The 25,246-nt window shown below is 38.2% G+C and overlaps 1 protein-coding gene across 4 annotated transcripts in view; it reads right to left on the bottom strand.

The window, feature by feature from the left end:
- The window catches only part of LOC150106132 (TNF receptor-associated factor 3-like), a 285,373-nt gene that overhangs the window by 129,967 nt on the left and 130,160 nt on the right, over positions 1 to 25,246 (bottom strand). For all 4 annotated transcript variants that reach the window (XM_090393885.1, XM_090393884.1, XM_090393886.1 and 1 more), the window contains one exon: positions 7,917 to 7,958. In XM_090393885.1, coding sequence (XP_090250011.1) covers positions 7,917 to 7,958 — 42 coding nt within the window. The remainder of the gene's footprint in view (positions 1 to 7,916; positions 7,959 to 25,246) is intronic.

Here is a 25,246-nt window from a genome sequence, read left to right as displayed (position 1 = left end):
CTCATTTACCACTCTAAAAGTAAAGAACCCAGCTCTAACACCCCTGCTAACCACGCTCTTGCCCAGCTTCCATGGGTGTCCCCTAGTTCTCCCACCACCAGTCCTGATCTCAAAAATATCATCTGAATTAATCCTACAGAATCCTTTTATCAATTTGAATGTCTCAATCATATCTCCCCTTTTCCGCCTATCAACTAGTTTCTGCAACCCACAAATCTTCAACCTGTTCTCATATGGCTTATTCCATAGACCCGCTATCATCTTAGTCACTCGCCTCTGGATCCTCTCCACCTCCTCCCCATCAAGAAGGAACCGAGGTGACCAAATCTGGGCACAGTAGTCGAGATGAGGTCTTATCAGGGCTCGGTACAGAGGTACAATAACTTGCTTGTCTCTGCTCGTCAAGGTATTTTTCAACAACCAAGTGAGTTGATGAGCTGATTTAGCTACTTTCGCAATGTGCATCCTAAACTTCATCTCCCTATCCACCAACACTCCCAAGTCCCTGGCCTCATCAATCTCTTGGAGTACAGTTCCACCAATGTGGTATACTGCCGCTAATCTTTTCACTCCGAAATGCATAACCTTACATTTTGTCACATTAAATTTACATCCATTCTCCTTAGTCCAGAACTCCAATCTATCTAAGTCATCTTGCAAGACTTTGACATCTTCTGCGTTCACTATCGCACTACCCAACTTTGCATCATCAGTGAACAAATGAATTGTCCCACTTAGACCCTTCCCTATATCGTTAATGAACAGATTAAACAGCAGTGGTCCAAGAACAGAACCCTGTGGCACACCACTAGTCACAGGCCGTCTTTTGGACTCTATTCCTGAATAAACTACTCTTTGATATCTCTCCATCAACCACCCAGCTATCCATCTCACCAACCCTATATCCATTCCCATATGTTGTAGTTTACGGATTAGAATTCCATGTGGTATCCTGTCAAATGCCTTTGCCAGGTCCAGCAGTATCACTGTAAACCCATTTCCCTTATTAAGTTCAGCCGTCACCTTGTTATAAAACTTGAGCAAGTTACTGAAGCATGATCTACCTTTCACAAAGCCATGCTGTCCTCTGTACAGTATCTCATTTTCATCAATCCATTCCTGTATTTTTCCCTTGACTACTTTCTCCAAGACCTTGACAACGACTCCTGATATGCTGATCGGTCGGTAATTTGCAACCATAGTCTTGGATCCTCCTTTATGCAGTGAAACTATTTTCCCCTCTTTCCATGCCTTCGGGACTAAGCCAGACCCGAGACTCAGATTAAACAACATGGTCAAGGGCACTGATAATTCAGTAGCTGCTTCATGCAAGACCCGTGCCGGTATACCATCCAATCCCACAGATGTATTCACATTAAGGTTCTGTAATAGACTATTCACCTCCACTTCATTCATCACAATTCCCGTATAAACTAATGGTTCCTTCATTTTTTCAACGTCAACACCTGGATGATATACTTTCGCAAAGTGCGCGCTCAGTAACTCCACTATATCGACTGGTTCAGTGAACTCTTTACCATCGTCATTCCTTAAAATCATTTTGACATGTACAGTTTTTTTCTTGCTTGCAGCATATTGAAAGAACTGTTTAGTATTCTCTTTTGCTTGCATAGCTAGTTTCCTTTCATAATCGGCTTTTGCTGTTTTTACCACACTCGTTACTGGCCTGCACTTTATACTGTTCGTGTGCCTGCCGGTCACCTTCTCCTGAAATTCCCTCCATAGTTGTTTCTTTTTTTGCAGCTCAAGCTTAATGGTGTTATTCATCCATTTAACCCCTCCTTGTTTCACTATTCGGACCTTAGGTATACAATCAGCCATAACCTCCTGTAAATGCTCTTTGACCACTTCCCATGCTCTATCGACATCCAGCTCTTGCAGTTGTAAATGCCATGGCACTGATCCAAGCAATTTCCTAAGCTTGTCATACTTGCCAGCACGGTAATTCCACATATACCCTGTCTTAATCACAAATTGCACACCTTTAGCTACCTCCCAGGTCAAGACCTTATGATCACTCTCACCAATAGGTGGCAACATGGTCATATTCATTACAGTCAAATTCTCAGATACTATTACCAGGTCAAGCACTCTCACACCCCTAGTATTTTCAATTACATGCTGTTTCAGATAGTTATCCCTTAATAATTGAATAAAATCCATTTCCTTCCTCACATGTGTCCTCTCCTCCTTTCAAGCATCCTTCTCATTATTGCAGCAATCCTCTGTGTTACCTTTACCACCTTTGCAATATGACCCTTGCATTTCAGGTTTCTATCAATCATCAACCCCAGATCACTCTTGTCTACCCAATTTATACTGCTGTAGTTAAAATCTCCCATAACAATCCTTCTTCCTACACTTGCCAAGCTCAACTGTCTAAACATCTCCAGGTCCCTCACACTCTGTGCTCCTTGGTTTGTAGCAACACCCCAGTTACTTCCTCCAGGATATCTCCTCCAATAGAGTATGCAGCATCCCATCGATGTGTCCAAAACCTCAAGACCTTACATTTTGCTGCATTAAACCAAGATTTTTTTACCCATTCATCTTCCCATCTGTTTAGCTTATTCAAATCCTCTTGCATTACTACTACATCTGCACTATTACTCATAACCCTTCCCAGCTTCACATCATCTGCAAACAACTGAATATCTCCCTACAATCCACTGACAATGTCATTGATATAAAGGTTAAACAGTATAGGTCCCAGTACTGATCCCTGTGGGACCCCACTTGAAACCCTCTACCTCCTTGAAAGTACCCCACCATACACAACTCTCTGATACCTATCAGACAGCCAGTCCTGAATCCAGTTGACCAATCTGACATCCAGACCCATGTGCTGCAACTTAAATATCAGCTTATCATGTGGCACTGTGTCAAATGCCTCCACTAAATCCAAGAAAATGACAGTATATGCCTTTCCCTCATCTACTGCTCTTGTAACTTTATTATAAAAGGCTGGCATATTATTATTATTATTATTATTATTATTATTTTTGACACCTCCAGGGAGTCCAAAGACTCATCGAGGGAGAGTGTGCCGACAGCATCGAACGATTGTTCCCCTTCCAACTACTAACCGCGCTCAAACTTACTTAACTGAGCCATTAGTAGCAGAGGCTCTACCAATCGACCAACTAAAACAAGAGCATCTCCCCCTTACAAATCCATGTTGACTCTCACATATAACATTACCCTCATCTGCCCAATGCTGTATACGGCCCCTCAATAATTTCTCCAAGATCTTAACAACTACTGATGACACACAAACTGGCCTATAATTAGACACTTCCAATCTGCTACCACCCTTATGCAGCAGCACTATCTTACCTTCCTTTCATTCCCTGGGTACCTTTCCCATAGCCAGACTTTAATTGAAAAGCCATGTCCAAGGATCTGTCAGTTCTTTAGCACATTCTCTCAAATCTTGTGGTGAAATACCATCCAGTCCCACAGCTTTACTGACATCCTCGAACCTCGAACCTGCCCTATCCCTGTAGTATTAAAAGTTACTCCTCCAAGATGAAATACACCAATAAAGTGTTCATTGAACAATTCTAGTATGTCCTCTACATTAGTCACTCAATTCCCATTTTTATCACACAATGTCATTCTTCCACAATAATTTCTCCTCCTACTGGCCACATAGCTAAAAAATTACCTCGGATTTTTTTTGAATCTTAGGGCGAATTTTGGATATGGATCTTAGGGCCAATCTCTTCTCATATTCCAGTTTTGCCTTCCTTAGCATACTAGTCACTCTCCTAGCCTGTGTCTTATATTCTTCATGCATCCACTCTTCACCTGTCTCCTTATATCTCATCCATAGCCTCTTTTTTACATGCAGCTCCTATTTAATATTGTTTGTCATCCACTTCACACCAAATTGTGTCCTCTTCTTTACTCGTGAAATACAGCTTACCATTGCTGCTAACAAATATGCCTTCACAATTTCCCAAGTGCTAATGCTATCCCGGCCTTCCAATTCCTCCCTCTATGAAATTTCCCTAAGTTGATGTCTAAGACTATTATAATCACTTGCCTTATAATTCCACATATGTTCCCATCTCTTTAATACTCCTGCATATCTATCATCTTCCAAGTCAAAACCACATGGTCACTCTCTCCAACTGGTGGGAGAGATGTCATCTCAGTTATTATCAACTCTTCTGATGCTATGACCAAATCCAAAACTCTTGAACCTTTTGTTCCCTCTATTACATGTTGCCTAAGATATTTGTCCCTCAAGAATTCTAGAAATTCCATTCCCTTATTGCTACATGCATCTTCCTCTCCCCAATTTCTACTGCTGTAGGTAAAATCTTCCATAACAATCATTCTTCATGCACTTGCCAAGCTCAACTATCTAAACATCTCCTAAACATCCCCCACCCTTTGTGCTCCTTGGTTTGTAGCAACACTCCACTAAATATCCCATCTTGCCTATCTCTACCTAACACCATATGCTTTCAAATTCATTAGTGTCACTACCTTCCAAAGCCTCCACTCTTAGAGGACATAAGTCGTCACTTAACATAAGCAGTAATCTACCACCATACTTTCCCTTTCTATCCTGCCAAAAAATGCTGTACTGTGCTACTTCTATTCCTGTTATTATATCCTCTTCTGTCAGCCACATCTCACTGATTCCAATAATCTTTGGTCAGGCTGATTCTGTTAGCACTACCAATTCCTTTCCTTTATTCTGGATATTCCTGCCATTAATATAAAGCATAAAAATGCCACTATTTCTATAACCAGCATTATCCCTTCTAGACGCCACTGGGCTCAGCACTACCTGATGTTGTCCCCCTTCTTCCAAGTACCCTTTTCCACAAGAGGCCACCCCCTGCTTCAGTCCACCTTGAGCATTCTAGTTTCCCTGCATTGACACACTGATTCGTTCAGAAAACAGCAATCTCTCCAGATGCCTACGTTCTTTCTCATTGAAATGCAAGTGGTCTCTCGCATACAATTCCTCTCTGTCCTCAAACGTTCTCCCAGCATCCACATATTCCAATCCTCTCTTCTGGCACATTCTAGCTATTATGTTATTCAATATTACTGCTCTTCTGCTCAGCTCGTCACTATCATACCTAGGCAACATGCACTCTATCTTTCCTCCCTGCGTCTTCTTTTGTACTAACTCAAGCAAGAATCTCATATCTCTCACTGCCCAATTTACATTACCTCTCAAATCATTTGTTCCTACAATCACAATCATTTCATCCATCCTTTCAACCCTCTTAATTGCCATAGCCACACTTTCTATTGTTCCTCCACACAAACACTTCTCACGCATCCTGTCTTGCACGCCACGGATCATTGAGTCACCATACATTACACCTCTTACCATTCCCTCTTTCATACTGTTTCCATTCTCTCCTCTTCCATCATTCCCGTAATTCTCACTCATTCCCTCTCTTCCACTTATCCTATTCATCCTATTCTCTCCTCTTCTATCATATACAAACCTCTCTCTTATTTCCTCTCTTCTACTGTTCCCATTCTCCCCTCTTCTATTATTCCCATACCTCTCTCTCATTCCCTCTCCCCTACTGCTTCTATACTCTCCTCTTCTATCATTCCCAAACCTGTCTCTCATTCCCTATCTCCTACTGCTTCTATTCTCTCCGCTTTTGTCATTCCGAAAACGTTCTCTCACATCTACTCTGATTGACCTTGCATACATCTCTTCCATTCTCCTAATCTCATCTTTCATACTTCTCATCTTGTTCACAAGATATTCCACCTCCTCTTTCAGCTCATCTATCCCTCTCTGCAAGTAAGTCACTCTTACTTGCCATTCATTTAACCATTCAAAACCAGCTCCGTAAACTTTACAGTCATTCAAGCCTTCCACACTCCCGATGCTTATTTTCTCATTCATACTTCGCTCGTCATTTTTTCCTATCAGACTACTCGTCTCCACTCATCATTCTCTCCTATCACACTTCTCATCTCCAGACATTCATTTCCTGTCCCTGAAGCAACTAGATCGGTTATCGATATGTCTAATTCATTAATTTCCTCCCACTGTCTACATTTTGCGCATATATGCACTCTCCCTTCTATCCCGCCACATATCCAACTCCCAGTAAGCATACATACTGCAATCACTGCATGCCACAAAGTCCTTTATTATATTACGTATAATGGAGTTCTTAAATGGCAGAGGACTCGGTGACATGCCATTGGCAGATTGCAGTTTAGTCCGGCATCATTCCTTACTGCCAAGTACATAATTACTAAACTAATCACTAAAAAATATGTATGAAAAATTGTATCGCAGATATATATATATATATATATATATATATATATATATATATAAATAAACACTAAATATAAACATATATATATATATAGAATATAATGCTATATTCAATGCTATATACTATACTAGATAGTGAAAAAGTATCTTCTCTTCTACCGCATTGCTGCTGACTGTGACCTCGCCTTCTCGGTAACCAAACGAAACTCCAAAAGCAGAACCACTAAATAACACTTGTGTTACTGAGAAAAAAAAAAGAAGCACAATTCACAAAAAAATTCCCACTATACATCGTTTAAAAAACACTTTTCCCTATCACCACTCAAATCACCCGCCACGTCTGTGAGTAACTGCACTTTATGAACATTGCTTCAAAATAAGGAAGATTTGAATAGACTTTTAGATTGGACAGTTGAGTGGGTTGTAGTTTTAATATTAATAAATGCAAAGGGTTACACTTTGGTGTGCAGAAGTATAAGACTGCACACTGGTCAGACCACACATGGATTATTGTGCTCATATTTGGTTGTCGAGTTTTCATTATGATGTGAAAACACTAGACAGAGTCTAAAGATGAATGATCAAATGATATTGAGACTCTGAAGTGTTGGTTATGCAGAGTAGTTGAGGGAATGTGGATTATAGAGTTTGATGTATAGGGGTAAAAAGAGGAGATATAATAGAGACCGTCAAGTTAAGTTATATATCAGTGCTTCCCAAACTTATGGATGTAAAGGCCCCCTTTGGAAAAATTAAAATATGTCACGCTCCCCCCCCACACACCCCAATCAAAAAAAAAATCGTAATACAGACATATCTTATGATATTTATTGTATTTATGTTGAATACAATTTATATTCAAGATTTTGCATTTGTAAGCTTTTCTGTGCTTCTTATCAATACCTTTGAAATGAAACTTATATGAATAAGCAGATATTTACTAATATTCGTTAAGCACCGAAATACGAGACTTCATCTTTGTAGGGATCTAACTGCCTAACCATGTACAGAAACTGTTCTCTATTATTAAAATCATCAACAAGTTGTAAAATATCAGGGAAATCACTTTGTACAAAAAGCATTCCCTCTTGAATCACATTACCCAGCAGTTTTCATTATTTCATGGCCCCCTCAACAAAACTTGTAGCCCACAGTTTGGGAAGCGCTGGTCTATATTATATATATCATTAAGGGATTTTACCAGATTAATGCAGAAGGAATTATAAAAAGAACGGACATTAAGATGGAAAGTATGAGAGGCCATTCCCAGAAGATGTGATGAAGAAGGGTGTGAGGTGCTGATTTTTCATGTAGAGAGTAGTTGGTGAGTAGAATGCGCTGCCAGAGTGTAAATATTTTCAAGTTCATTATGACAGACATGTTGGTGGTTGAGTGAGCCTCCCACAGTGAATCTATTGAATCCATGGAGATTACTGAAATGATAATAATAATATTTAACTGGTGCTGCAGAGTGGAGACAAAGTAACCATCCTATATCAGTTAGGCTAGGGAAAACCAAATGACTTGGTTGTAACAGAACACCCAGTCAAACATCTAAAACAGAAAATGAGACTGAGATTAGATAAATGTTAATATGTTAAACAAAATAAATTACCTCAATGGTGATACTTAATTCTTCATTGGTTCTTTTACAGTTCTGTAAAAATGAAATAAAATGTGAGTTAACAATATTTCATAGTTTTGCACACTAGAAGTATTAAATTTATTCTGATTTCCATGCTACTTCAGGTCTAAGGTGTAAATTAAAAATTTTATTAAGAGATCTACTATGGAGTCAAAAGCTCATCACAAGAATTCTCACTCTATTAGCAAGATATCATATTGAACCTTAATTATTTGAACCCAGAGCTTCCTGCCATTCTGCCCCATGATCGCACCTACAGACTCTGCAGGTCACATAGAGATATCATTAATATAATCTGTAGTGAATATCCGCCTCCCTTCTGTCTGACTTGCCACTTTATTAACCCTCTGGGTAATGCTGGTATATGGTAGATGCTCAGGTGGGAAACTAGCCTTTGGATATATATATATATATGTGTGTGTGTGTGTGTGTTAAAGATACCAAGCTATTTTAAACCTGGTTTTACTCCATTTCCCAAGTAAGCAAACAAACAAAAAGTCAAGTTTGCACCTGCAAGTCTAGCTGACCCTGCACGTAGTGCAAGACCAAGGCAACTCATGGTAAAAGTAGAATAGGCTCTGATCACTAATCTTAATATTTACCCTTAATGCAAAGCACATCTCCTGGAGGAGATGTATGATGCTTTGTATTAAAGGCAAGGGGCCACTACCCAGACCGGTTTCGACCATTATTGAGGTGTATTTAAGTAAAGTCCTCTCTAAAAATTAGGACGATTCCTAGACCACTCCATATTGGCCGAAAGACCGTCCAACTCAGCGTTGTTCCACTCAGTGACAGGCTCACCCCGTCACCGAGAAGAACTTCTCAGCCTTGGCTCTACCCAGTGGCAGGCTCACCCCACCACCAGCCAGAGCCATAATCTCAGCAGTGGCTCTACTCAGAGACAGGCAAAAACCTATCCCCAACTAGAGCCTCTCAAAGCCAGCCCCCAATCAGTGGGAGCCAGGCTAGAAATACCAAGATTTTAGTAATACAGAGCTTATAAGTATTTTACCAGAACAAGTTACCATAAGGTGTTTTAACTTTATTAAGTAAAAATCTCAGGAGGAAATATAAATGTAGAAAGTATTTTACCTTGAGTATAATAAATGTTAAAGATACCAAGCTATTTTAAACCTGGTTTTACATTATCTTTAATATTTATTATACCCATCCTTAACTTCAAATTTCTCATGTTATATATACTTGACCTTGGGATGGGACTTGTGGCTCATGCTTCATGGTTGTTCATCAGTTGCACATGCCACAAATTATGGATATGCTTCCATCAAAACTAAAATAGAATCTTTCAGTATATTTAATTACTTAATTTTTTAAATTAAATAATAATTAAATATTAGAGGTAAATTATTATTTAATTTAAATATAATATTTAATTATTTCTTCTCTTCTTCTTCTTAAGCTTCACGAACCCTTAAGTTTCTTAGCTGCAAGCATCACAGTTCTCCATTTTATCCTATCTTTAGCCACCTTCTTCCAGTTTTGCAGCTTCAGCTCTTTCATGTCCATTTCAATGTTATCCATCCATCTGCCGTGGGGTCTTCCTTTAAGACATCTTCCATTTGGGTGATGTGAAAAGGTTCTCCTCACTAGCCTGTTATCCTCCTTTCTTTCCAGGCGACCTAACCATCTCATACAACTAGCTCTGATTTCATTTACTATTAGTGGCTTCTTATAAAGTTCATAGAGTTCTTTATTTGTTCACCTTCTCCATTAACCTGTCACAGGTTCTTTAACTTGACCAAATATTTTCCTTAAGATTTTGTTTTCAAAGTGTTGTAATTGATCTTCATCAGCTTTTGTTATTTTCCATGTCTCTGCACTATATAATACGACTGGTCTAATTAACATTCTGTAGGTATTTATTTTAGATTCATATGACAGATTTTTAGATGAGAGGAGGTGCTGAAGTGAGAAATATGATTTATTACCTGCTTGGATTCTCATCTTTATTTCTGTTTGGATCTTATTATCTTTAGTTATTATAGAGCCTAGATATTTAAATATCTAGGCTCTATAATATCTCAATAGTTTTTCAATATCATGTCAGCAAATTGAATAGTTGATGGCTTATTGAGATCATTATGTCTAGACACTTTTAAATATTCTGTTTTATTTGGGTTAATATTAAGACCTATTTTTTCAGAAGAGGCTTTAAAGTTTATAAAAGTTGCAGTTATATCATCTGCACTTTATCCTCTAATATCAATATCATCTGCATATCCCAGGAATGATGCAGAGCATGATACAGTGCTTTTTGTTTTTTCTTGAATTACTTTTTCTAAAGCTATGTTGAATAGTATAGGTGATATCGTATCTCCTTGTTTTAGATCTGTGGAAATATTGAATGGCTCTGACAATATGTTGTTAGCAAGGACTCTGCATTGATTTTCCTGTACACACATTCTGACTAATCTGATTATTTTTTCTAGTATTCCAATTTTCTTTAAGATATTTCATAGATTTTCTCGTGTATGCTACATATGCTTTTTGGAAGTCAACGAAGAGATTATGACTTTCTTTATTGTATTCCCAATTTTTCTCTAGAATTTGTCTCAAGGTAAAAAGTTGATCAATGGTTGATCGATTTCTTCTGAATCAAGCCTGATATTCTCTGAGAATCTCCCCTGCATATGGGATAATTCTTTTTAGGATAATATCAGACAAGATTTTGTAACCAGTATTTAAAAGTGAGATGCCTCTATAGTTTTCACATTTCCTTTTATCACCTTTTTTTTGTTGGTGGAGATTATTATTGATTCTTTCCAGTCTTCTGGCAGTTTTTCATTTTTCCATATGAGTTTAATTAGTGTGAACAGTTTGTAAGTTAATTCTTTTCCTCCATATTTAATTTGTTCAAATGTAAGTTAATTCTTTTCCTCCATATTTAATTTGTTCAGATGTAATTTTATCAAATACTGCAGCTTTATTATTTTTAAGAGTTTTAATGTTTGTTTCTATTTCACTAAATGATGGCACTTTGACTTCTGGTTCACAAGTAGAGTAAATTCTGGCTAGAATGTTGCTTTGGGATTTTAGTAGCTGTTTGAAATATTCCCCTCCACCTTTCAGCCATCTGTTTGTCATTTGCAATAACTTGTTCTTTATTATCATTAATTATTGCAGTTTTTGATTGACAGCCTGTCTTTAGTTTATTTATGCCTTGAAAAAAGTTCCTTGCATTTTTATATTTATTCTCTTTATCAGTTTTATCAATTAATTCTTTTAGATTTCGTTGTTTTTCTTGCCTAATAATTTTGTTTGTTTCTCTGATAGAAGATCTATAGTTTTGCTAGTTATTATCCTGCTGGTTCTGAAAAACCATTTAAGCTTAGCTTCTTTTTAATTCTATTGCTTTTTTGCATCTGTTATTAAGCTATTTATTATGGTATGAAATATTGTGGAATCCTAAAACTTTTCAGATGCTCTGTTTATTTAATTATTCAGGATATTTAAATAAATAATCAAGGGAAATTCTATATTTGCTTAGTATATTTTGGAGGGTTCCAATATATCTGTTGTTGGTAAAGAGCTCAGGAAAAGACAAATGCTATTTTGTCTTTAGTGATAATTAGTGATATTGCTTGCATTATAGTATAATATTATTTATTTTTGATAGCTTTGTTTACCTGCATGATTTTCGGACTTTGTAGATTTGCTACTACAAGATTCAAAAATTCTTTTTAACGAATTTTTGAATCTTGCCTTCAATTGAACACGATGGATGTACAAACTAATCTGCATGCTGTGTAGTGTGAAGATCAAATGCTATCAATGACATAGACTTTTTGGAAATGGTTTGATGTCGAGAATGTAACATGAATGCTTTGAGAAATGTGAAACTTGTGGAGAGACTTAACAGGAGATGAGGTATTAATTCGTAAAAAAGTGTTGGTATTTTGTTTTTTGCATTCTCTGATAACTATGAGTTATCAAAGAATATGAAATAGACTGAAGGAATGAAAGTCGGCATAAATGTGGGTGCAAAAGACTGACTGAATCACAGAATGAAAGCCAGTGAGACTGATGGATTGAAAGAATGAAGAAATGAAAAGTGATATGAAAGCGAAGATATGAGGAAACTGAAGAAAGGTGCAGTAGAATGAGAAGGAGTGCAACTACACGAGTGACAGAGAGTGAAATTGCCATATTGCAAGATTTGAAGAAAGAAATGCTCAAAATGAAACATGAAATAAGGAATATGTGAAGTGATATTAGACATTTAAAGGAAACAAATTATTATTATTATTATTATTATTATTATTATTATTATTATTATTAAACAAGACCTCATGGAGTCAAAGACTCATCTAGGAGGTCCTTTTATCTCACACACATCTCATCATACCGGGTCTTAAACACATTCAAACTCCTTGCAGACACTACACTCTCAGGCAAGGCATTCCAATCATTCACAACTCTGCACGAAAAAAACCTGCCTCTCACTCCCCTACTCACACCCTCTTTATACAGTTTCCAGGGATGACCTCTGGTTCTCCCCTGATCTCCCACTATTCGCTGTAGAACTTCTCCACCATTGATCCTATAGCAACCCCTTACCAACTTGTAGGTCTCTATCATATCTCCCCTCTTCCTTCTCAAATTAAAGTGTGAAAAAGGATAAAATGAAAGAAAAAAGATTAAAAGAGGTGTTTAATGACTCAATCTTCAAGGAATAGCAGTGCATGAAGATTCCGTTATTAGAGGTTTGATTAATGAGAAAGTACATAAGGTATGTTTTATTATTATACAAGTATCTCCATGGAGGCAGAAGACTCATGATGGGAGATCCATTTACTCACACATTAGCCATCATACATGCAATACCCATCATACTTCACCTTAAATTCATTTACTGATGAAGCATCCACAACTGGGCGGTAGATGCCGTTGGTGTAGTTGCGGTTCACTGCAGGTGGTGAAGACAGAGAGTTGTAGAGTAGGTGCCCTCCCTCAATGTGTCTATGAACTCCCTGGAGGTGTCATGTAATAATAATAATAATACTAATAATAACTACCTCTGGCAACCCATTCCACCCATTCGCCACCCTCCAAGCAAAAAACCTAGTCCTAACAACCTTGCTAAACACACTCTTATACAATTCCACTGATGATCCCTTGTTCTCTCCCTTCCTGCCATGTATTGAAAAAAAAGCCTTCATTGCCAATCCTATAAAATCCTCTTTAATAATTAAATTCTTCATCACTTCCCCTATTTTTAACATATTAGCTATTTTTTTTTTTGAAACCTACAGACCATCAATCTGTTCTCATAGAGAGCATTCCACAGACCTGCCACAATCTTTGTCACTCACCTCTGGATACTCTCCACAATTTCTTCATCACCATGGAATGTGGGTGTCCATATATCCTTATTAAAGCCTTATATAGGGGAAACATAACCTCTCTATTCCTACTTGTTAGTGTATTCTTCAACAACCACATAATCTGATATGCTGTTTTGGTTACCTTTGCAATATGCCCTCTGAACTTCAACTCTCTGTACGCAATCACATCCAAGTCCCTGGCCTCATCATTTTCCTGTAGTTCAGTTAATATAGAACACAGCTTCTAATCTCTTCCCCAAGTGCATCGCTTTACATTTGGCCATATAAACTTGCAGCAATTAACCTATGCCCACACTGCTAGTCTATTTAAGTATTCTTGCAGGATCTCTGCATCACCCTCATTTACCATTGTTTTTCCCAGTTTAGCATCATCAGCAAACAGCTGAATATTTCCTGTCAAATCATATCATTGATATACAAATTAAACAACAGAGGACTGAGCCCTGTGTAAACCACTGTTACTTGTCTTCTCCTGGACTCAACTCCTGCATAAATCACGCTTTGATATCAGCTACCCTCAAATCCAAATCACCAGATTCATACCCATCCTTATTTGCTTCAATTTATGCAACAGAGTTCTATGTGGAATTTTGTCAAATACTTTTGCAAGTCTAGCAGTATCAATGAATAGCCATTTCCCTTGTCCAACTCCATTGTTACTTAATTATAAAAAGTAAGCAAAAGGCAAGACTTACCCTTCACAAAACCATGTTGTCCCTTATAGAGTATCATATTCTTATCCCATAGTCCTGACTTCTGTCTTTCACCAATTATTTCTCCAATACCTTAACACGTTCGCTGCCACGCTACTTTGGCATGGTCTGTTCCCCTACGCCGAGCAGTTTTACTTCTTCAAGGTCAGTACGATAATCTCGTTACCGGAGGTAAACGTCCTACGAGTATACTCGTAGTTGGCTTGTACAGAGCATATACGGTCTATGAGAATACACAGTTTTGATGCTAGCCCCACAAGCCAAGGATTTTCACTTCTTCAAGGTCACTACAATAATCTCGTTCCCGGCGGTAAGCGTCATACGAGTATACTCGTAGCTGGCTTGTGAAGCAGGTTTACCCACTACGAGTATACTCGTAGTTGGCAGCGAACGTGTTAACCATCACCACTCCTGAGATGCTGATTGATCTATAACTTGCTACTTTGTTTTGGAGCCTCCTTTATGCAATGGGAATATTTTGCCCTCTTTCCACTCCTTTGGCACCTTTCCACTTCTTCTTAAGTATTCTGCAATTGAACAGGTTCTTCTCTTAGTAGCAAAAACTTTCCTTCCACTCTCTTCTGTTCAGGGCCTTCTCTTTCAAGATTGTGTACATGTCTCTAGTATTGTTTTCTGTACTCTTCCTCTGGGTCTTTTTCTGTCTATTTTTCCTTCGATGATCATTTTCCTCTGATGATTCCATTTCCTCTTAGAATATGTACGATTCAGTTTACCTTTCTTCTTTTTAACCTCTTTAACAGACTTCTTTCTTCTTCTACTACTACTACTCTTTTTAAGACCTCTTCATTAGTTATTTTATCTGAGCATTTCGTTTTTTCCATTCTTCTCTAATCATCTCAAAGCTTTCCAAAATTTTAATTTCTTCTTTCTTCAATGTCCAAGTTCCCACTATTGATGCTTAAATTAAAACAGCTTGGTCCGAGCAGCTGACAATTCCCTTGCACATTCTTGTAACACACTGACTGATATTCTATTTAATCCTATGCTCTGTTCATATTGAGGTTCTACAATATTTTAAGCACCTCTATTTCTTCAATCTCTGTTCTCCTATCAATCAATGTCACATGTTGCATTGCAATGACACCCTGCTCACTCAGTAATTCAACTATAATTCAACTATTTGATTTGGTTCTGTTACCTCTCAATCATGAGCACTTTTTAAGGTTATCCTTCCATAGTTATTCCTCCTTTAATACATGAAAAACTCATTAGGGTGTTTTTTTTCCCCTTATCAGATAACTTTCTCTAATAATTAGCTTTGGCTTTCCTTACCATACCAGTCATCCTTCTTACCTGAACTTTATGCTGCTCATGAGCATGCTGATCACCATTTTTCTTTCATTAAGATAATTTCTGATCATTAAGCACCTCCTGTTTAATGAAGATTCATCCATATAACTCCTACCTGATTTATCTTTCTGATAAATCAGGTTGGAATCAGAAGATTCATGATGGGAGATCCATTTTTCATTTAGCATTGCAATCTGAATGTAAACCCTAGGTATACATTCAGATACTACTTTCATCAAACACCCCATGAATATGTAACGAGCAAAATAATTCATGATTTGGAACATGAGTAAGAAATGAGAAGAGAGTGAATGGTGGTTGTGGGAACAAAAGATTTAGCTGGACATAAGGAGAATGTAAGGATAGAAATCAGGAGATTATTGAGAATGAAAGATAGTCATATAATGAGAAAGCTTGTCAGTGTGTTGCTGAAGTATGACAATGATTGGTTGAGATAGAGAGTGAGAATCATGAGAGGTGTGCTGGCACAACTCTGTGTGAAGAAGGAAGTGAAGTTTGTACAATGTGTGACATGTATTTGATGAAAGAATGGATTTGTACAAAAGTAATGGATTGCATTTGAATGGCATTTGAGAGTGAAGTGGGGAAGCTGTTGTTAGAAGGAAGTGTAGTGAGGCAAGCAAGAGATTACAGGAAATAAGAGATGGAGTGAAAGATAAGGAGAGTGGAATAGAAGAAAACTGAACTGCTTGGAAATGGAAATAGTAGTGATGTGAGAGATAAAGAGTGAATGGGAATGCAAGAGGAACAGGGAAATGGGAGGAAGCCTAGGTGAACAGGGAGACACAACATAGGGAGAGTGAACATTGGATGTAGTAGTGAACATGTGTATTGGGATGCTCAGCATTGGAATGGATGTGTGGGGAGGAGGAGGTTGGTAAGATTGAGGAGAATATATAGATGGTTAGGGGTAATAAAGGTGATTGGGAAGGGGTATTGAGCAAATCACCACCAACAGGTGACTTTGGTATGACTGGTTTATTTACAAACGCCAAGAGCATCAGAAATAAGGGAGTATTTAGAAGATACATTTTGTTATAGGCCAGGGAAATGGGGAGGGTGATGATGAAGAAATGTATAGGCAACTTCAGTTAGTGAAAAGAGGAAGGGTGATTATTATGTCTGATTTTAATTATGGCAATATAGACTTGGATGAAGAGAGAGCATTTGAGAATAATAAAGATGAATTTGTTTAGCTGTTCTTGAGAAACAACTGTCTTAGAGTGCACATAAAGGGGAGCATGCAATATCAAGAGTTTCAGATCTGATAATTTCACCAGAAGATGTGATTATGAGTGGAGTTTTGCATTTCCCTGCAGTTGGTGATGATGATCATGAAGTGATCACCTAGATTGTGTCTTGTCATGTGAAGACTTGTGTAGGAAATATGTATATATGTATGGAATATATGTATGGAATGAGTACAGAGAGAAGAATATATGGGAGATGCCGCTAGTGTCGCAAGTGAACATAGTGGTCATTTTGAGCTATGCTAGAAAAAGTATTTTTAAATTAAAGTATAGTGAGGCTTTTGGTCTCAAATTGTGCTGCAGTTGTGCATCTGTTCGATACAAGTGTCTTTTGATGGTGTGTCATTATTGAAACTTTGTTGTTTATACTGTTTTCTCAGTCATTTTGAGCTATGCTAGAAAAAGTATTTTTAAATTAAAGTATAGTGAGGCTTTCTGTCACAAATTGTGCTGCAGTTGTGCTTCTGTTCAATACAAGTGTCTTTCAATGGTGTGTCATTGAAATATTGTGTTTTCGCTACTTGCTTGTTTCACTGCTTCAGCATCTAAAGATGGTGCCCATAAAGAAACGTATGTCAGCGGCACAGAGGACTTCTGTATGAAAGTCTAGCACTGCCTTGGATTTTTCACAGTGAATGCATTGTGGAAACTACTATATGTATGCATCGAAAAATGTGAAAGATCTGTGGATCAGGGTAAACGAGAAGAATGAAAATGATAATATATGTGAAAAGTGTCTAGATAGATCAGAGCGATTAGGAATGGAAGCAAACATCGAGCCCATAGCAGAAGAGCTTTGGTAGGAGTTCAAGAAAATAAAAAGCTACCTTCATCTCCTGCAAGAGGAATTGGAAGTGCTCAGTAAGGAGATTCAGGATATTAAGATTGAGTTAAATATGTTGAATAGAGAAATTAGGACTATGGAGATTACTTTAGCTGAAGTAACTAGAATAGGTTTAAGTAAGGGAGAGACTTGAGTGAATGATGAAGTAACGAATAGTATGGAAGTGACTGGGAGTCAACAGAATGAAAGCACAAGAGGTCTAGAAGAAATGAGATGTTGTGAAGATGAGGGAGTAAATAAAAGAGTGTTGAGGGAAAGTAATGAAACTGGAGAGTCATGCTGAATAGTGTAGAAAATGAGGCCGTAAGTGACGCTTGTTTGGATTTGAATGAAGTTATGAGTGGTATAATATATTATTATTATTATTATTATTACCACCCCAAGACCTCATGGAGTCAAAGATTCATCTGGGAGGTCCTTTTATCACACACACAGCTCATCATACCATGTTTTAAACACATTCAAACTCTTTGCAAACACCACATTCTCAGGCAAGGCATTCCAATCATTCACAACTCTGCACGAAAAAAACCTGCCTCTCACTCCCCTACTCACACCCTTTTTATACAGTTTCCTGGGATGACCAATGGTTCTCCCCTGATCTCCCAATATTTTCTGAAGAACTTCTCCAGCACTGATCCTATAACAAACCCTTACCAACTTGTAGGTATTTATCATATCTCCCCTCTTCCTCCTGTTCATCAGACTCTGCAAATTACATCTTCTCAATCTTTCCTCATACTCTATATTCCAGAGGTCAGAAACTACCTTAGTCAATTGCCTTTGGACCCTTTCCAACATCTCTTCACCCTTCTGAAAACCAGATGACCAAATCTAGGCACAATAGTTCATGCGTGGCCAAATCAAAGCCTTATACATGGGAACAAGAATCTCCCTACTTCTACACGTCAGTGTCCTCCACATCATTCCCAGAAGCCTTTGTGTTGTCTTCACAATTTTGGCATTGTGTCCGCTAAATTTCAGATCCTTATCTACTATCACCCCCAGATCTTTTATTTCTTCCATCTCCAACAACATATCCTCACCAAGCATAAATTCTGTATCACATCTTTGTTTTCCAAATTTTAAAACCTTGCATTTTGCAACATTCAACTCACGTCTCCATTTCCGTGCCCAATCATTCAATTTATTCAAGTCTTCTTGTAAGGCAGCAACATCACTACTCTTCATGGTTTGTCCCAACTTTGCATCATCTGCAAACAACTGAATATTTCCATTCAAATCTTTGCCAATATCATTAATATACAAGTTAAACAGTAATGGCCCTAAAACAGACCACTGAGGCACTCCACTAGTGACTTTCCTTTTCCTGGATATCACACACCCATACACAAATTGTTGATACCTATCAGACAGCCAGTCTCCAATCCAATTCACCAATCTAATATCCAACCCCATCTGCTCTAGTTTGACTGACAACCAGTCACTTTATTGTAATAAGTAAGTAGATTACTAAAACACGACCTCCCTTTAGCAAATCCATGCTGTCCATCAAAGGAAATACCATTGTTGCCAATCCAATTCTGGATCCTAGTTCTCACAAGCTTCTCCAACAACTTAACCACAACACCTGACAAACAGATAGGCCTATAGTTTGATGCCTGAGTTCGATCACTTCCTTTATGAAGTGGCACAATCTTGCCCTCCTTCCACTCCTTAGGAACTTGACCGAGTGCAAAACTCATATAAAAAAAATATTTCAAGGCAGGTGTCAACTCCCTGGCACATCCTTTCAGAATATGTAGTGATATATTATCAAGTCCCACAGCCTTATTAACATCTAGTTTACTCAACTCCCCATACACCTCTTGCTCACCTACAGTCAGTCTCTCCTCCCCATCATCAATTGCTCTCAATCCTTCCATGAAGTCACAATCACAAGATTGAATGATCTTTATGAACTGCTAATTAAGTATCTCCACCACACATTCTGCATCAGCTGTCTTTATACCATTTTCTCCAATCAATGTCATCCTTCCATAATTATTCTTTCTTTTGTTGGCTACATAACGAAAGACCTCCTTAGGATTATTTTTGGCTTCATTAGCCAACTGCTGTTCATACTTCTCTTTAGTTACCCTCACCAACCAAGTCACCCTCCTTACTTGGTCTTTGTAGAACTCATGGAATTGGTTATTTCCACTTCTCTTATGCTGCCTCCACAATGCCCTTTTTCTCTGTATCGCATGCTTAATATCTTTATTTATCCATCTCACACCCACCTTATTTAATCTTCTCACCCTTGGAATACATTTGGACATTGCATCTACTAAACAGTTTTTGAAAATCCCCCAAGCTGCATTGATCTCTTTTCCAGCTAACTCCTCATTCCATGCTACACCCGCAAGCTGTCTCCTGAGCTCTTCATAAGTACCCCGCCCCCTTGTAGTTCCACATATATCCTTTTCTCATTGGGGTCTTCGCACTGCTGGCAACCACCCAGGTAATCACCTCATGATCACTCTCACCAATTGGTGGATGATTTGACACCTCATTTATTATTACATCCTCTGATGAGATGACCAAATCCAAGACCCTCAATCCTCGTGTGCCCTCTTTTACATACTGTCTGAGGTAGTTATCCCTCAAAAACTCAAGGAACTCATTTTCTTTACTTCCAGTTGATATCCCATCATTCCAGTCTATATTTCCATAATTAAAATCGCCCGTTGATCACTCTTATCTAATTTTTTGGCTAATTTGATTGTACATTTCATTATCATCACCATCCACATTACCTGGTCTATAACAACATCCCACCAAGTATTTGATTCCATCCAGCTCTATCTCACACTATACTGCGTTAAAACCACTGGCACTATTTCCCTCTTGCATCTCTACTTTATATGGACATAACTCTTTCTCTATCATCAATAGCACTTCCCTTCCCTTCCCTTTTTACCCCTTCTGTCCTCATGAAACACATCATACCCTTCCATCTCTATTCCTGTCAGGATGTCATCCTCTTCCAACCATGTCTCATTTATTCCTACAATCTTTGGGTGAACAGATGCAATTAGTGCACCCATTTCATCTGCCTTGTTTCTTATACTTCTAGCATTTGTATACAAACACAACAGCTCATTTCTGGATCTACAGCTAGTTCCACTGATACCACTCACTCGATGTGATCTCTCCATGCTTGACTGGGGCCATTTCCCTTTCTGCTTCTTCATTTTAAAACCCTTTTCAATTCCAACTGTTTCCTCTTGACACCTGGTCATCCCATTCCTTTCCTGCCTACACATGCTCACTTCCTCTTGGAGCATCCACCTTTCTCACGCTGTGTACCCCTGTCCACCCTGAGCCTCCCCATTTCCCTGCTCCTCTTGCACATCACTTCCCAATCGATCTGATTCATTCTCTCTATTCAGTTCTCTACCTTCCAGCAGCAGTCTCTCTAAGTGACTCACACAATAACCACTCAAATGCAGTCCATCGCTCCCATACAGCTCACTTCGTCCCTCAAACTCATTCCACACATTAACAAACTGTACTCCCATCTCCTCACACATTTCAGCCAGCATTTCATTCATAAGCCTTGCTCTCCGCCTCATTTCACCACAGTCATACCTAGGTAACACGCTAACTACCCTTCCTCACACTATTCTCTTTTATCCTTCTAAACAGCCTCCTGATATCCATTCTGACATACTCTTTGCCCTCTCTCAAATCATTCGTACCTATTAACTCTTTTGCTCGCTCCTGCCTCATATCAAATGCCTCAATCACTCTGCTCATTTTTACGCCTGGAAAACATACCTTGTGCATTTTATCCTCCAGCACACCTTTAATAATGGAGTCGCTATACAATGCTACTCGCTCATCTTTCGTTAACTCTTTCATGCCATCATTATTTATTTTAACAGTTTTTACCTGAATTTTCTTAATTTCATTCTGCATCCATTTCATTTCTTGCCTCATCCAATCCAATTCAACTTCCGAATCTCGCAACACATTCTCTGTATCATTCAATCTTTCTAACTTTCTAACTTTCAACCACCTCTTCTCACCTTCACTCTCATTCATCCTTCTTTGTTTCTGTACTTTCGGTCAAACATGCATCCAACTTTCGCTATCATTCTTCCCATTTTCACACTCATTCATCTTTCTTTGTTTCTATACTTTCAGTCCAACATGCACTTTCGGTATTATTCATTCTTTTTTCATTATCATCCATTCTTTCGATTTCTGCGTCATGCCATTTCTAGTTTCATTCGTTCTCTCAATTTCGTTTCTTTCTGCCACTCTCACCTCACTTTCATCCCTTTTAACATCCGTTACGGTTTTCAAATCGCTCTTTTTCTTTTTTTACTGATTTTTTAACATTTGTTCGCCTCTCTTTCTCACCATCCCTCTCTTTCAAACGTGCACTCATGTTCCCCGCAACAATCTCACTACTAACACCTTCTTTCATCAATTTCATATTTGCATTCATTTCATCAATTCCTCGTTCAGGTCACACTTTGCACACACACCCTCCTTCTATCCTCACCAAATATCCACAAATCATTTATGTAATCGAAAGAATACATATAACAGACCTCGCACTTAACAAAATGACTGAAATCTAAATTAAAGTCATGGAATGACAATGCCACCGCCATTTTTTACAGGTTACTAAGTCTAATAATAACGATTTCGTAATTAAGTTTTGCCAAAAAAAATCCCCCACACTAATAAAACCGGTAGCGCACAATGTTTACAGCATCTCTTACTCAAACAATTACGCATATATATTTAACTATTCCTAGAAAACTTATCCCAATCACGAGATCTTCTTATATATTCGATTTCTTGTCTCACGAGCTCCCTCTGTATGGTGATTCAACGATTAAGGGTATGGAGACAAGTATGCCTGAGGAGTGCATGTCTTGCAGAACAATAGAGAGAGTGACTTTAGCAATAAAGAGAGGGCATGATGCAGAAAAGATGGTAGTTATGGTGGGTACAAATGCCTGAGTAGTAGTATTAATCAGGTAGCAAAAGATTTAAGGGCATTGTTAGATATTGTGAAGAAGAAAAGTGTCAAAGGGAGGATAGTGTGTGTGCTGCCTCTTTTGACAATTATGAATTAAGTAGACAAGCAATGATAATGAATGATATGATTACAAGAATGTGCAATAAAAAGAGGTCTGATATTTGTTGATGTCTGGAGTGTGTTTGAAGGCAAAAAGACAGCTGTATGTAAGAGATGGGTTGCATATAAACATGGAAGGTAATAAGCGTTTGAAGAAGTTACTGTTTACTGAACAAGTTGGAGTAACTGGGCAGGGAAACTAAAATTGAAATGGTTGACTGTAAGACGGAGAAACTTATGCAATGAATGTATCTTTGTTGATCCTTTTTTGTGGAATAATTTGAACAATAAAGTGGATAAAAATCAGCATGGGAGTACTGAAATCAATAGAATGTATATCAGTTCTAAAGCTGGTACAAGAACTAAAGGGAATCTGCAATTTTTGTATACAAATGCAAGAAGCATTCGAAATAAGAGAGAAGAATTTTTGCCATTAGTCAGTGCAATCTCACCAAAAGTTGTGATGGGTATCAGGGAGGAGAGAAGATAGAATGGGGGAGGAGTACTGTTAATGATAGCTGATGAGCTTCAGCCAAAGAAAGTAGTATATCACGAGGATAGACGTGTGAATAACCATTCTTTTGAGGAATAGTTTGGTTACATTGGTCACTATTTCATTTGAAATAGTGACCAATGTAACCAAATATACAGTTGCTTGCTGCTATAGGGGGTGATATCGAATTCATGCATCAGCAAATTAGTGCAATGAGTGTAGGGTTAGAGATTATTATGGGGGATTTTAAATACGGTGATATCAATTGGAAGGAGGAAATATCACGTGGCAAAAAGGAAATGGAATTCATACACCTTCTAAGAGATAATTACTTCAAACAGCACATAACTGAAGGGACACGTGGTATGAGAGTGTTGGACCTGGTTATTGGTTCAGAGGATATATGCATAAGCAAGGTCCTTGTTACCACCAATTGGTGAAAATGATTATGTGGTATTGACTTGGGAGGTTGCAAAATCTGTGGATTTTTCTGTTAAGAAGGGGTATATACGGAACTACAGGTTAGGCAATTATAACAAGCTTTGGAGTGAGCTTACAGCTGTCCCATGGCAGAACATATTGCAGGGGAAAGATATTAGCAGTGCATGGGATATAATCAGTGGGTATCTGAGGAAGGCAATATCAGAGTATATCCCCATGGTCAAGAGACAAACATGGTAGGCATTAGATGGATGAATAGTAGTATCAGGATTGATCTGTAAAAAAAGAAAATGTTATGGAGAATTTATGAGGAGAAAGGCGATCAGTACACCCATGAGCAGTACAAGGCTGAAGCTAGGAAGGTTACCAGCATAGTAAGAAAAGCTAAATCAGATTATGAGAAGACCTTAGCCAAGGAGATCAAGGTAATTCCAAAGAGTTCTTCCGCTATGTGGCAAGTAAAAGGAAGAATAACTTTGAAATGATAACCTTAGTGGGTGCCGATGTATTGAGGTGGCCAATTCAGTGCAATAGTAGAGTGATCACTTTTCAAAAGTCTATCACCCAAGTGAGGATATCTCTGTACCTGTAGCAATAACTAATGTGAGAATTGAAGTTAATAAATCAGAGGTACTTAGTATATTGCAGAATTTAAATGCAAACACTGCTGTAGGTTTAGATGGAATATCAGCTCGGGTGTTGCGTGAATGTGCAAAGGAATTGTCAACCCCTTTTACTTGGATATGTAACTTCAGTTTGAACTCTGGTATGGTCCCTAGGGAGTGGAAGTTAGGCAAAGTGGTTCCTTTGCATAAGGGTGATTCTAAGACTGCAATAGTTAATTAACAACCAATCATCAACTCAGGAGTGGTGGTGGAATTGGAAAAGTATTGGAAAAGTTGGTTAAAGACAGAACTCAAGAATGGGTGGCTCTGATACTCTATAGGGGTCAACATGGTTTTGTTAAAGGTCGATCCTGCTTAGCAATTTATTAACTTTTTATAATAGAATGACATCTGAGTTGGACAAGGGGAATGGCTATACAGTGATACTTCAGGATTTTGCTAAGGGTTTTGACAGGATACCTCATGGAATACTGTTGTGCAAATTAGAGAGATGGGGATGGATACTAAACTAGTGATATGGATAAGAGGAGAGGCTCATGGAGAGAGATGCCAGAAAGTAGTGTTCCATATTTTGTCAGCTTATTTAAATCATCCTGCAAACTCTCAACAACATCTTGAGTTTTTATTGTGCTACCCAACTTTGCATCATCAGCAAACAACTGAATGTCTCCCTTCAAGCCATTTCCTATATCATTTATGTACAAATTAAACAATAATGGCCCAAGCAGAGTCCATGATGAGGGCAGGTGACCAGTGATGTGTCTCAGGGCTCTGTGCTTTGGCCATTATTGTTTAATTTGTACATAAATGATATAGGAAATGGCTTGAAGGGAGACATTCAGTTGTTTGCTGATGATGCAAAGTTGGGTAGCACAATAAAAACTCAAGATGATGTTGAGAGTTTGCAGGATGATTTAAATAAGCTGACAAAATAGGCAAAAGGTAATAGATGTCAGTTCAGTGTGAAAAAGTATAAAGTATGCATTTTGGGATTAAAAGATTACCAGCTGTGTACCACATTGATGGAATGGTACTCCAAGAGATTGATAAGGCTAGGGATTTCGGGGTGTTGGTGGATAGGGAGATGAAGTTCAGAGGGCACATTGCTAAGGTGTCCAAGGTTATTTTATA

Source organism: Typopeltis vanoorti, chromosome 6 (assembly GCF_054136105.1).
Source record: "Typopeltis vanoorti isolate ZY-2024b chromosome 6, IOZ_Tvanoo_1.0, whole genome shotgun sequence".
Classification (NCBI taxonomy): Eukaryota; Metazoa; Arthropoda; class Arachnida; order Uropygi; family Thelyphonidae; genus Typopeltis; species Typopeltis vanoorti.
Note: the sequence above shows the minus strand (reverse complement) of the source record. Positions and strands in the feature narration are given on the sequence as shown.